A 14,832-nucleotide genomic window follows, 5' to 3' on the forward strand; every position below is an offset into this window, starting at 1 on the left:
TGGGGTTCTGAAGAGGGACTTCCTGTGAGAACAGCAGGGCCGGCGAAGTGACAGGGAACTACAGGGATTGAAGACTTCTGCATGGTGAGCTGTGTTGTAGAACCTGAGCAGAACTGTAAATTAAGGGGATAAATGCCTGTGCATAGAAATTAACCCTCAAGAAACCTACCTCACTTTCACTCTTCAACTTTTGCTCTACTAGGACCTTAAAAAGATTTTTTTTGTGTGTGCTAGGCCAACACAGTGAAGACCAGGGCCAAGTGAGTGAGAAAAGTCTGGTTAAGATGGAAGGAAGGACAGATATTTAGTTCAAGAAGAAAGGAAAGAAGAAAGGAAAGCTTTCATGAGAGCACAGAATCCATCAAGCAGGTGAAGATGCCCACATAAAAACAAAAGCATCGTCACTGTATCTGGGAGATTCAGGAATTCAGAGGATGCATCTTAAGAAGTGTTAGCCTGTCTACAGCTACCCTAGACCCGAGGCAGCTGGAAAAGTGCCACCTAAAAACCTAGGCAGAATTCCAGGCACACCTCAAGATGGCTGTGCTGGCTATTTTTATGTCAACTTGGCATAAGCTAGAGCCAGCAGGGAAGAGAGACTGTCAACTGAGAAGATGCCTTTGTAAGATAGGCCTGTGGGCAAGTCTGTAATGCATTTCTTTGATTGATGACTGATATGGGAGAGCCCAGCTCACTGGGGACAATACCACTCCCACACGGCCACATCCCACATTGAGCAAGCCAGTAAGCAGCTTTCCTCCATGACTCTGCTTAAATTCCTGCCTCCAGGTTCCTGCCTGAGTCCTGCCCTGACTTCTTTCATCAGTGGAGAATGACCTGCGAGTTGTAAGGTGAGATACATGCTTTCCTCTCCTAGATGTTTCTGGTTCTGGTGTTTGATCACAGCAATAAAAATCTCAACTGAGATCAAGGCTCTTCCTGGAGCACATGCCCTGAACAATCCTCCTTATTTGAGTGTGAATGGAACTTGAAAATGTGGCCAGAATTCCCTCCCAGGGTTGGAGGTCTAGTCAGCTGATGTGGGAGTGTCATATATCAATCTGTTGATTTCATTGGTTAAGTTATAATAAACCAGCTGCTTGGCCTCATGGCTGGAACATAGATGGGAGGAGTAAACAGAATAGAATTCTGGGCGGAAGAGGAAGTGAGGTCAGACTCTGCTCTGCTCCCGGAGAGACTCGGCTCTCCGGATCACAGACAACGTGCTCAGCTCTCCCAGGCAGATGCACGCAATGAAGCTCCTCCAATCCCGGATGGATGTAGGCTAGAATCTTCCCGGTAAGCGCACCTTGGGGTACTTACACACATTATTAGAAATGGGCTAGTCCAGGTGCGAGAATTAGCCTGTAAGGGCTAGGGTTCATGGGCCAAGCAGTTCTTAAATGAATACAGTTTGTGTGTTGTTATTTCGGGCATGAGCTAGCCAAGCGGCCGGGGTGTTGGGGACGCAGCCCCGCCGCTTCTTATTTCAACAGTCAGCTGACTGGGTGAATAAGACCTAACTTGTTCACTTGTGCTTAGAAGGTTGGGGATCTTTCCTGAAGGGTGAGCTTCCAGCTGGTGTGGAGGTGGAGAAGGGACTTACAACACCCTTGTGAAATGACCTTGGGGGAGCTCCGGGGCAAGACCTGAGGGGTGGAAGTCAAATCCAGCACAGCATCAGGGAGGAGTTCGGAAATGACACCTGGCCACAGTCAGAGTTCCTGGAAAATGACCCTGAATCCCAGCTGATCAGAATTCAGCTAGGAAAGACAGACAGAGACACTAGCCAGAAACGCATTCGGATTTCTAACCAAGAAACTGTCCGTGAATAAACCTGTGTTGATTTCTGCCATTCAGTTGGTGATGGTGTGGGCATGGACTGATAGGAAGCCAATTAAGGCTGACCATAGAATTCAAATGTGCCAAGGTAGTTTAGTCTATGAAGATACTGTTGTGGTTTTGACCGAAGGATGTTCTAAATGAATAACACACTAGCTTTAGTGTCTTATTTTGATCATTAAACAACAAATGTCACACAGTTAACGTTATGATGAAAAGCGATTAAGCGAAGGGTTTGTTTAGAAGACCACTGGTTATCAGTTTTATCCAGAGGTGGCTAGGAAGTTATCAGAAGCTGGTGGAGAGCTTCTGTGGAAGATCCCTGGCCCGGTCTCCCCACACTGGCATCCCCTCCAGACTTCCCTTCTCTACCTCAGGTGATAGTGGCAGAGAACCACATCTCCCCACAGGGTTGGACTCCCTCCCACAGGGCTTCAGGGCTAAGAATAAGAGCATAAAAGCAGATAGGTCTCCACTGGGTTTTCTTCACTCTGGTCACATGCATTGGCTTTACTCACATGAACAAGTGCAAGAATTATCCCCAAAGAATTATTTTCCACATATGTGAAAATAGAAGAATATTATTTAAATTCTTATCATTGTCATTTAAAAAATTATACTCAAACTGGCGTGGTGGTGCATGCCTTTAATCCCAGTAGTCAGGAGGCTGAGTCAGACAGATTTCTGAGTTCAAGGAGAGCCTGGGCTCTCAAGAGTTTCAGGGCAGCCAAGGCTACACAGAGAATCCATATTTTGAAAATAAACAGTAACAACAAAAACTATACTATCATTTTCATTACAATATTTAGACACAACTCTTCATTTTCATAACTTTACTGGTTCTTTCGTTCTAAGGAATTGTGACTTCTAATAGTCATGCAATAAAAAAACAGAACTTGTAATGACTTACCCTGTAACTTTTTAGTCTGATGAAGTCAACCTTCATAGAGACAAATCGATCTGAATTTCGGCTGATGTTCTTAAGGTGTTCTACCAGATCAGCACAGAATTTGTAACCTCCTTTCAGCACACACAGGACCAGAATATCATGGTAGCCTATGTCTTTCATTATATCCTTAGCCAGCCGCTCAATTCTGAAAAAAGGGAAGAAATGAAAGATGCATTATGGGACAACTAATAAACAGTATGACGTTTCATACAGATGGGATCACTCAGATGAATATGGAGAAAAGCTTGGAAAACAGAGAGCTTCAGGCAGATCAGTTCTAGTAAGGTGAAAACAGAGTGTCCAAAGCACATCACGGGGATATCACAGCTGCTGCATGTCATAAACACTGAGGTGCTAGAGCGCATGCTCTGTCCTTCTATCATGACAGAACCTGCTTGCTAAACTTTAGAATGTTCTGATGGCATTTGGTGATAGCTTCATTTCACAGGGAAGTAAGGGGAACGAGAGAGTTGGCTTTCTCCTAACTTGTTACAGACCTAGACCTATGTGGGAAGAGGGAATCTAATTGAGACAATGCCTCCATAAGACTGGACTGTAGGCGAGTCTGTGGGTGCTGTGTAGTTTATGTCTGATGTGAGGAGGGCTTGGATCATGTGAGCAGGTCGTCCTGGGTGTGGAGAAAAGCAAGCTGAGCAAGCCACGAGGAGCAAGGCAGTAAGCAGCCTTCCTTAGTTGCCTCTGTTCCAGCTCCTGCCTCCAAATTCCCACCCTGCTTGAGTTCCTGTCCTGACTTCCCCCAGTCATGGACCTTTACCTGGGAATATAGCACAAAATAAATCCTCTCCTCCCCAAGTTGCTTTTGGTCCTGGTGTTTTATCACAGCGAAAGAAACCATAAGTCAGGGAGTGACTCACTTACCTTACATTAGAAGAAAAATCAAGTTCAACGTAACACAAACGTCCTATGTTCACCTAAGAAACACAGCATATATGGGAAAGATGCTCCCATGCAATGGCAAGAGGAATGATATGGTGTGATCCTTGCCTGCTCTGGCAGCTCACTGGAGATATCTTCACAGGTTTCTCCTCATTCCATGTCTACAGGGCCATAGCTACTCCCCACACAAAACTAAACTTAAATAGAGGCAGGATCTCAGGCATGTACTTCAAAAAGAAAATCCCCACTAGCATTTAAATTTGGATTAGATTAAAAGAGACAAAATTATGTATGTATGCATATACAATTTTATAATCTCTATATTCTGCATATTATATGGATTCTATATTGTACTTAGTAAGTGTTCACATATATGCACATATAGAATGTTGGCTATGTTTTCAGGCAGTGTTTACCTAAATTTTTGTTTGTTTTTTTGAAACAGAATTTCTCTATATAATGGTCTTCACTGCTTTGGAACTTGCTTTCTAGGCCAGGCTGGCCTCAAACTCACAGATATCTGCCTGCCTTTGCCTCCCAAGTGCTGGGGTTAAAGGTGTGGGCCACTACCACACGGCATGTTTTTCTAAATTTGATCACTGAAAGGTTGTTCATCAGATCTTACAAAAAGGCATTTGAATTCATAAATTTTTATGACATTTATTTATTTAGTGTATGTACACATGTGTGTACCACTGTGATGTGTGTGTGTGCACATGTGTATGTGTATGTAGGGGGTGTCTGCATGCATATATGTGCAAATGCTTGTACATTTGGAGGCCAAGGGTCAACCTAGGGCATCATTTCATGGAATCTGTCCATCATATTTTTTGAGACAGGTCTCTCAGTGGGTTCTGAAGCTTATCACTTAGGATAAGCTGGCTGCCCTGCAAGCCCCAGGCTCTGCCTGTCTCTCTCACCCCAGAACTGGAACTACAGGCACAGATTACCATACCAACCTTTCCCCTCCCTTCTGGGGCTGAAACTCAGATCCAAAGAACAACAAGCACTTTACCAACTGAGCATCTCCCTAGTCCCCCAAATCCCACTTTAAATGTAAAGACTCAAATTAAAGTGAGAGGCTAGAGAAGGACAGGCATGCAGATGCCGAACAAAAGGAAGCTGGAGAGACCATCTTACTTTCAGTCAGAATGGAAGGAAAACGATCAGGACTAAAGATGCTCATTGCATCCTCATCAGTCCTGTTGGCTCTTGAGGAAAACACCAAAGTCCTTACTGTATGCCTTGGGTGCCCGATGACTGATAGTGCAAGGAGAAACAGGCGTATCCACTCCAGTACTTAGAGCCCTCTCACTCCCTCTACCAGGCTTGAAAGATCCAGCAGTTGGAAAATCAAAATCAATAAGGGTAAAGTTGAATAACCCATCAATAAACTGGTTCCAGCTGATATGTGTGAAGCATTCTGGTGTAGGAGGTTCTTCTGTCTATTGTTTCTTTCATTGGTTGAATAAAGAAACTGCCTTGGCAGTTTCGTGGATGCTCACCTTACTAGACCTGGATGGAGGTGGGTGGTCCTTGGACTTCCCACAGGGCAGAGAACCCTGATTGCTTTTTGGGCTGACGAGGGAGGGGGACTTAATTGGGGGAGGGGGAAGGAAAGGGGAGGCGGCGGTGGGGAAGAGACAGAAATCTTTAATAAATAAATAAATTAATTAAAAAAAATAAAAAAATAAAAAAAAAGAAACTGCCTTGGTCTTTTGATAGGGCAGCACTTAGGTAGGTGGAGTAGACAGAACTGAATGCTGTGAAGAAGGGCAGACAGAGAGTTGCCATGGAGCTGCCCGGTCAGACGTGCTGAATCTTTCCCGGTAAGTCACAACATTGTGGTGACATACAAATTAACAGAAATGGGTTAAATCAAGATGTGAGAGTTAGCCAATAAGAGGCTGGAGAGTTCGCCAGTAAGAGGCCAGACAGTGTTTAAATAAATACAGGTTCTGTGTGATTATTTCGGGTGTAAGCTATCAGGGCAGCTGGGACCAAAAGCAGGCCCTCTCTCCTTTAACATCATTCTACCAAACAACAGAATATACATTATTCTCAAAAGAGTCTAATAAAAAAATGACAAAACCAGACACTGGAAAAATATTTTTAAACCATAACCTGATAAAGGATTTGTATCTAATATATCTACTTACATAATTATATAATTTTATATGATTATATATACCTTTTATAACTCAATAGGAAGACAACCAAATAAGAAAACTGGCAAAGGGCTTGGATAAGAACCTTTAACCCCCACAGAAAAAGATTATGGGTAGCCAATAAGCACACAAATGGTTCAGAAAGTCTAAGTTCAAATCACAGGGAGATATCATTATATTTATACTAGGTTATCTGTGACTCAAAGGACAGACAATACAAAATGTCAGCAAATATGTGGAGAAAACTGGGACCTGCTGAACTACTATTGAGGTTACAGCCTCTTTGGGAAACAACCTTCAGCTGTTGAAACTCACTAGGAAGCTCAAAATTCTACCCCAAGAACCCCATTCGGAAGAAACAAAAAGATACATCTACACCACGAAATGTCAAAATGTACATATAATGTTCACAAGTCCAAATTAGAGTTCAAAGGTTCTCTGACTGCTGGATTGATGATTAGATATTATATGACTTTATTTCCATGACACAGTCAGAGAAATTTCCAGGGAAAGAAACCTGACTGTAGGTTAACATAATTGCAAGACTGGATAATCGAGATGGGGTCCAAGAATAAAATTGTACTGATATCGTGGGATCATTTCCCCATATTGGGTGAACTCTATTCTGCAGTCTGTACAATCTGTCAAATGTTTGCTTTAAAGATGAGGACTGATATCCTGGGCCCCACCCTGGACCATGACGCAGGATTTTTAGACATAAAGGGTAACAATACATACTCCACCAAGTTCTCTGGTCAGTTCCACTGTGTAGGGAAAAGGCTAGGGTCCCTTTACCCAGATTTGACTATGCTTTCGTCAGGGCACAGTTAACTAAAGCCACAAGATTCAAGTGAGAAAAGTAAGAATTGGTTTATACACAAGGCCTCCCAACCTGATAGGTACTAGGGGAAATTGCTTGTGATGTGCTTGAAAAGTGAATAAATGATTTTTTTTTGCACACATTAAGCTGATGTAATTGCTTAAGGTAAGAGCCTTCATTACAATTTTGGGAGGCAATATTTCCCAATCTTTAATATGTTAATGAGATTTTGCACCTTGAAAAACTGCAAAATTCCCTAAATTTATTTGATGGAAAATCTTCCCTTTCTAAGAATCAAATGTGGTTGCCATGGGAAATCCATCTTAGGCCAGGATAAACTTCAAACTAGGATTTATTTTCTATGATACACTGTGAGTTGAGATAATAAAAAACATACAAGTCTTAGGCAATAGAAATTTTACGCAATCTATCCAGGTGGTGGGGGTACATGCCTTTAATCCAGCACTCAGGAGGCAGAGACAGGAGAATCTCAGTGAGCTCAAGGCCAGTCTGGTCTATGAAATGAGTTCCAGGACAGCCAGGACTGATACACAGAAAAACCCTGTTTCAAAAAACTAAAACAAAACAAACCAAAACAACAACACATAGAAATCTTATATAATCTAGGAGTTTGTATGAGTCCTTTTTCTCACTGACAGTGACAATGTCTGGGAAAGTGTCCTATGCATATTTTTTAACTTTTCTTTTGCTTTAAGGACTTGGTTCAGAGTTAAATTTAACCTCACGAGAGTATAACAGATTAAAAAGCAATAGAGGTAGAAATACTACAGATGAAAGAAAAAGTGAGCCACGGGACGCCAGTGTTTCACCCCACTGTCTTCCTTTCTCTGGGTCTGGGCCTCTCAGGAGTTGCTGATTCCCAGACTTAGGCTGTGAACACCAGGAGGCTTGGCTTCCCTGTGAATGTGAATTTATTCAGTCTTGGTACAGGAACAGGCTAGATGGTTCAGGTACTGAGGTGGTTCTGTTAAAGGGCTACACCTACAAATCCAGATCCATGATAGTGACTCAGAGGAAACCAAGAGTAGGGTGAAGTGCCTAGGACTGACTGGAAGTGAAGGACCAAGAACGGGAGAGAAAACAGCTGTGCTCTTCACAGAGTTTGAAGTTGCATGTTCTGTTATTCTTAAAACATTACCCCTGATGTAGTAATCTGTTCTGTTCCTTTAAGAGACAAGCCCCACCCTCTTCCCTCCCTCTGCTGAAGCAGGCAGATCTTCCTTCCTGCTTGTTGCCTGAGTCTCTTCCTTTTCCGACTCTCCCCCAGAAGCTCCACTCTCCCTACTTTTCCCTTCCCTCCCTCTCTCTGTGTGTCTCTCTCTCTGTTTCTCTGTTTCTCTGTTTCTCTGTTTCTCTGTTTCTCTGTTTCTCTGTTTCTCTGTTTCTCTGTTTCTCTGTTTCTCTGTTTCTCTCTCTCTCTCTCTCTCTCTCTCTCTCTCTCTCTCTCTCTGTTTCTCTCTCTGTCTCTCTGCTCTTTTCCCCTTTTCCCTTTCCCCTCCATAACCCACTAAATAAATATCCAACCTCACTCTGCATGGTGTGTTTATCCATGTCTCTGTCTCTCAACAGCTACGTGGCTCCCTGACTGGAACCTGCCACCTTCGGAGACCTGCAGTGTGGTCTCGTGGCATGCCCACCTGTCTGTCTCTCCTTGTGGCCTGCTGTAGCCACTTGGGGAACTGCACCATCCATGCCTGAGACTGGCTGCTCTTGGGACCCACTGTTTGCTGCCTGCCATCACATGGCCCACCGCCGTCGCTTGGGGACCTGCAACGTTTCTGCCGCTGCAGCCACCAGGGATCCACAGCATTTTAATTTTACAATTACACCTGATGGACACAATCACACACAAGCTGACTGTCTGACCTGTGACATGGTGTGTCCCTTCCAAAGGGAAGGAAAGTTTCTGGGACAGTCAGGGTTTTAAAAGTGTGTCCTACAGAGGTAAAGTTCACCTCCTAATGCTCCCTGTTAACCAAAAGTCTGTGAAAAGCATGAGACAAGGATGTTTCTGGGTGCAAAGCCATTTTCCGGTGCTCATCTCCATGGTTTGTACAGGGCATTGCTTATTTGGATGTGTGTGGGGGGGTATTATTTATCATAGCTTATACGTGTATATTCTTCTTACCAACCTTCCTGAGTAAATGCCTACGTACACCATTCAGTGAAGGACCACACTCCTTATGTTCAAATTTGCTACCCTAGAGAAGTTCTCCCAACCACCAAGTAAAGTCCCTTCACACAAGAGGGGGCCGCCCCAATGCAACGCTGATACAGGACCCAGCACTCACCTGTCCACTATGATGCCATGAGGGATGAGCACACACTCCAGGTCGCCATAATAGTGCTGTGGGTACGTGAATAAATCCAAGTCATACCCTGGCCAGTTGTCCAAAACTGTAAACCAAAGTAGTTCGGTTATGGTATTTTTCATTATTAATTTACATTTTAATGTAAATAACAAGAAAAATCCCATCATTTGAAAAGAGAAAAATGTTGAACACAGAGAAAAGGCCTGCAGATCTCAATATATCAATATATTCCCTTGAACTATGAATAGCTTAGTAAGAGGTTATAGTTTTTGCAATGTGATAGAACAAGGCAGCACTAAGATAACAGTGTGCTCCACTCCTAACTAGGTTATTATTTATGCAACCTGATGAAACAAGAGAGTAGTAAGATCAACGGTGAGCTCCACTCTACTATTGGCAATCATACAATATAAAATGCAAACCTAATCCTTTTAAAAATGATTTATTGTATTTATTTGTATGTGTGTGGCCTGCATGAGTTTAGGTGTGCTACGTGCATGCAGGTATCCTCAAAGGTCAGCTCAGAAGCCAGAGAGCATCTGTCGCCCTGGAAACGGAGTTATAAGTGGTTGCTAACTAATTGATGTGGGTGCTGGGAACTGAACCTGGGCCCTCACAAGAGCAGTAAGTGCTCTTAACTACCCAGCCATCTCTCTGGTCCCTAAACTCAATGTCTTATAGCCAACCTGATGGTACGGTATGGAGATCATATGTATGTAAGCACTATGTCAGTGCAGCTCAATAACAGAGTGAGCGTCCAGTGTATCTGCAGCCCTAAGCTCAGTCTCTGGCACTGTAAGGATATATGTGTAAGCATATACTTTGTGTCTATATTATAAAAAGATTATGGCTACATTATACACATTTATAATTGTATAATATACAGTATTATGATACGTTCTGCATTTCTCTTCACTGTGAATGACCTCATCTGCTGGGGAAGGTTATAGTATTTATAAAAAGTATATCCCGGGGTCACAGCCAGCTCAGACTTCTAGGTGCCCCCATCAGTGCAGTAAAGACTAAAACAGGAGATTTTTTTTAAGGAATTTCAGCCTGTTTTAGGATGTGAAACTCCAAGAAAACTGGCCTGTTCACAGAACACAGCCTGATAGCAAGCCAGAGACTCTTTCTCTTGCTTGAGACCTTAATGCACAAGTTTTCTGGTTAGAATTATGAGATGTGGAAGAAAACGAAGGAGAAAGTGGCTTTTCCTTTCACATAAGTAAGAAGGATGCAATAGTGAAAATGTCATGCTTGGAAACCTTTCTGCATCAGGATTCATAGCTCTCCTTCTTTAACCATTTTTCCACACAGTCTGGACCACCCTGCCCAGCTTTGAGGCACGGAGGGCTTTTACAACACAGGCCCGTCCTGTTTGTCTTCCTCATTTCTACATCTAATCCCCGCCCTCAGATTGGTTTCCTGTCTAGTCATGATTCTGTGTATGTATATCATATATATGTAATATTTTGTTAAGTCTGAGCATTTTGTACATGCATACAATGTATTTTGATCATACTCATCCCCAACTCTTCCTCCTAGCTTCTTTCAGATTGATCCACTACCAACCAGTTCTCCAATTTCATATTCATTTTTTGAACCCATTGAGTTCCGTTTGTGTTGCCTTTGAACTGATGAACATGGGGCTGCTATTCACTGGAGCATGACTGATCTACTAGATGCTATGCCCTTAGAGAAAACGGACTTCACTTGCCCCAGAAGCAATCAGTGGTCACTAGCTCCTTAGTTAAATTCCTCTCCACGCTACAATGTGGACTGCATTGATCTTCTGCAGGAAACCACGTGTGCTGTGAACTCATGACTGCCCTCCAATCCTCCCTGAACTCTGGCTTGTAAAATATTTCTGCTCCCTCTTCTGAGCTGGTTCCTGAGCTTTGAGGGAAGGGGCGTGGTACAGATGTCCTGTTTGTGAATGGCTTCTCCACAGTCATTATTCTCTGTGCTTTGGGAGTCTCTGCATTAGTGGGCGTCCACTGAACAAAAGAATTCTCTGATGAGTTTGAGAGCTGCACTAATCTATGGGTTGAGAGACAGGATTTTTTTTGTTTGCCTTTTGTTTTGTTGTTATTTTTTTTGTTGTTGTTGTTGTCTTGGTTTTTCTTTTATTGTTGTTGTTGTTTGTTTTTCAAGGCAAGGTTTCTCTGTAACAACCCCAACTGTCCTGGAATTCACCTTGTAGACTAGGCTGGCCTTGAACTCACAGAAAGTCATCTGTTTCTGCCTCCTGAGTGCTGGAATTAAAGGTGTGCACCACCAGGCCTGGCCCAAGGGACAGGCATTTACAGGTTAGTTTGATGCTATATCATTTTGAAAAATAATTGTAAAAGGTTCACTGCTGTAACCAAAGAGCTTCCCAATCATGGGCTCTTGGGCATATTTGCAGTACCAGACATGTGTTTCTGTGGCACAGCAGAAGGTGATGGTTGCACCCATAAAACTCAGGTCACTAGGGTTCCTACAGGTGTATCCTGCCTTGCCAATCATTCTACCACATAGTACACAGCACTTTCCAGCACTGTGAACACTAGCTGGCAAGGAGGAAGCTTCTTAGTTAGAACCAACTTGACTCTTCCATGCCCTGTGATCGAGGTGTGTGATATTTTCAGTTCTGGGGGTCTCCAGGACACCTAATTCTTCCCACTCCTGATTTCATTCATCTCTCTGACACACTGCCCTTGTTTCTGCTTCCTCTGTCTCTGTGCCAAAGTTCACCTCCTTCTTGGAAGCTCAGGTTAAGCCCACATCTTCCTGGAAGCTCCGCTGACTGCTCTCACGTTGTTGTCCTCTGCCCTATTCCCTTGGGCTTCTCTGCAGCTCTGCTTCAGCAAAGGCTCCACTTCAGAAAAGGTTCTTTGGGAACATTTTCACACCTCCCATTCTCCTGCTCTCTCTTATCTGTTTGTGGCTGGTTTAGAGCCCATTCCCTGCCACTCCAGGTCACTCCATCACGTACTGAGACATTCCCCACCCTACTCCACCCTCCTCTGTATGGAGGACTCAAAACCAGCTCCCTTTGACTCAGGTTTTAGAAAGGATGTTTTATAATAGACCCCAAGCCACTCTCATTCAATTTTGGTCTCTAGTCAGAACCATGCCTGAGCAAGCCCGTGCTCCCCGCCTCTCTACCCTGACCTGGGTCTATGCGGCCATCATTTCAACCTGGACAACTGTGGAAACGCCAAGCCCGCCTTCCTTCTCCCACCACTATAGCCGTAGCGAGTGTTGTGGAATGAATTTCCCGTCATGACATAATCCTGCTCAAACTTTTTCAAGGGCTTCTCACTTTACACTGAGTAAAACCTAGAGTCCCCACTGTGGCCACAACGATGTCCCTCTCTTGATTCTCTATCACTTTCTCCTTCTCTCTGCTCCAACCACAACTCCTCACTGACTGAATCTGCTGAAAATATTTAGTATTTTGCTATTTCTTTAGCCTACAATATTCTTCCTGCAGATGACCTCGTGGCTTGCATGTTGTTTTTCTCGTCTTCGTTCACTGTTTCCTTTACAGAGAAGTTTTTTCCGAGCACAAATATAAACTGCACTCCCCTCCCTTCCCATCCTGTTTCTGTATCCTTTATATCTAATTTTACTTTCCTTCATAGCGTATATTACCACTATGTGAATGTGTATGAGGATGTGTGCACATGAGTGTGTGAGTTTATGCGTGTGTGTGCTCTGTGTGTGTGAGTGTATGCGTGTGTGTGTGTGCATGAGTGTGTTGTGTGAATGCATGTACACGAGTGTGTGTGGGTACATGTGTGTGCGTGTGTGTGTGTATCCTTACTCGTCTCACCCCTCTAGAACATGTATTCCTTCTTGAAGACTTCATCTTACTTTTTGTTCAATCCCTAGTACCGAGACCACTGACCTGAGATCTGGTGTTCAGTACTAAAAGTATTGAACAATCAAATGAATGAGACAATCTTTACCTCAGAACTCCAGTCTCAGCCCTCAGCTTGTCTCTTTGTGATAGAAAGAGCTCCTCTTCACAGCTCTGGAGATTCAGAGTGTGTACAACATCCACACTCAGAAAGGGTCGCATTTGCCGCACCTTACCAGCACACTGGTTGGTGTGACTGGTGAATGTGTGCAGAGAGCAACACTGGCTCCCACCCGGAAGTTCCAGGAGCCGGCTGTGACCTCTAACACCAGAGTGGCTGCTCAGTGTTCTATGAGCTGCGCTGGAATGGCATTTAGTCTCTGCAAGAGCCCCTGGCACAGTAACAACGATCCAGGGAGGTCATCCAATCACTTTCCTTCTGGACACATGATGCTACCCCTCCACTTCCTGGTGCTTGTCTGCTGACACTGTAACCAGTGGTCTCTCAAGCTAACGCCTCCCCTTCACACGAATCCTTGCAGATCTTTGCTCTGAATCACAGAGATTACTCTCTATGGCAAGGTCAGGCTCCACTCCTGCCATTTTTAGATTAAGAGTTCCTGTTTCCCTTTTCTTTCTTTAGTTTTTGAGACAGGCTCTCACTCTGTAGGCCTGACTATCCTGGAACTAGTGAGGCAGACCAGACTGGGAGGTAAAATTCATAGAGACCCACCTGCTTCTGCCTCTGTCTCCTGGGTGCTGGGGTTAAAGGTGTGTGCCACTGGGCCTGGGCCTGACTCTCTTTTCTTTAAGATAGAAGAGAACCTGTGGAGCAGACAGCATCAACACTGCGTGCAATGGTTAGTGCAGAACTAGTACTGAGGAAATGCAACACTTCCCCAACACACATGCGGGTGCCAAAAAGAAGGAAGTGATGATAAAAAATATGAGGCAAATCTCTACATGAAAATGGTCAAAGCCATAACAGCTCAGAGCAACCTGAGTAATGGTGGCTATCACAGACGTCAGTCTACCTCCTCCGGGAAGTCTGTTAGCTATAGGACCTGGGGCATATGAATGTCTCTAGAATAAAGTCAATGGCTGCCCACATGGCTATTGTGAAGGTTAAACAGGACAGATAATATAAGACTCACTAGCACGTGGTCTATAGTGCTTAATGATGTTAGCCATGTAACTATACTGAAGCCTCAGTAGTCCGTATAACTCACAGTCATTTACATAAGCAGGCCTTGATTCATTTAAGGAAAAACCTTAGTGTACTTTGTCAGACTCTTACTACCCCAGCTCAAGCAGTGAATGGAATCTGGTAGAAATGCATTTCTTGCATACTGTTCTAACAATCACAAGTGACCATTGTTTCTGGCTAATCTGAAATGGTGTTTTCACTGTGGAGATAAAACACTCAGAGACAAGAGGCTCCAGGTCTGTTTTGCTGTCTTTGCACGCAAATCGTGTTATGAGTAAGTCTATCCCTGGAGGGATGCAGGGTGGCTCTGAACCTTAGGTAATGGATTCACTTGCTTTAAAACAAAAAATAAAAAACAACGAATCTTTAAATAGTTTCAGGATCACAGATAACATGCTCCAAGTTTATTCCACACAATGCTTTCTCTGTTCAAAGAGGCAAAACATCTCCAAGCTGGAGAAGTGACAAACACAGAAACTGAGTCACATTTATACCACGTCCAAGTCCAGAGCCCATCTGACTCTCTTGTTCCCATTAAAGCACAATGACAACCTGTTTTGTTTTTCTTCTTAGACTGTTTCTTCCCAGGAAAAAAAAAAAATGGCTCAGAGACACATGGCACAGCCTAAGTCTGCTTCTGTCCTGCTCCAAGCTCATGCACTTGGCCCTGCTCCTCCCTGCAGACTATTGTCATTGGTTTTCATCTCTCTCTCTCTCTCTCTCTCTCTCTCTCTCTCTCTCTCTCTCTCTCTCTCCCTCCCTCCCTCCC

The 14,832-nt window shown here is 43.8% G+C and overlaps 1 protein-coding gene and 1 long non-coding RNA gene across 2 annotated transcripts in view; one reads left to right on the forward strand and one right to left on the reverse strand.

Moving 5' to 3' along the window:
- Prtfdc1 (phosphoribosyl transferase domain containing 1) overlaps positions 1-14,832 on the reverse strand; it is a 91,994-nt gene that overhangs the window by 72,618 nt on the left and 4,544 nt on the right. The window contains exons 3-4 of the mRNA XM_050152626.1: positions 8,989-9,094; positions 2,753-2,936 (exon numbers count right to left, since the gene is read on the reverse strand). Of these exons, the coding sequence (XP_050008583.1) occupies positions 2,753-2,936; positions 8,989-9,094 (290 nt within the window). The remainder of the gene's footprint in view (positions 1-2,752; positions 2,937-8,988; positions 9,095-14,832) is intronic.
- The window catches only part of LOC126507836 (uncharacterized), a 177,673-nt gene that overhangs the window by 53,277 nt on the left and 109,564 nt on the right, over positions 1-14,832 (forward strand). The window lies entirely within an intron of this gene.

The sequence above is a fragment of the Alexandromys fortis genome, unplaced genomic scaffold (assembly GCF_014885135.2).
Source record: "Alexandromys fortis isolate MF-2015 unplaced genomic scaffold, M_Fortis_MF-2015_v1.1 scaffold_54, whole genome shotgun sequence".
In the NCBI taxonomy this organism is placed as follows: domain Eukaryota; kingdom Metazoa; phylum Chordata; class Mammalia; order Rodentia; family Cricetidae; genus Alexandromys; species Alexandromys fortis.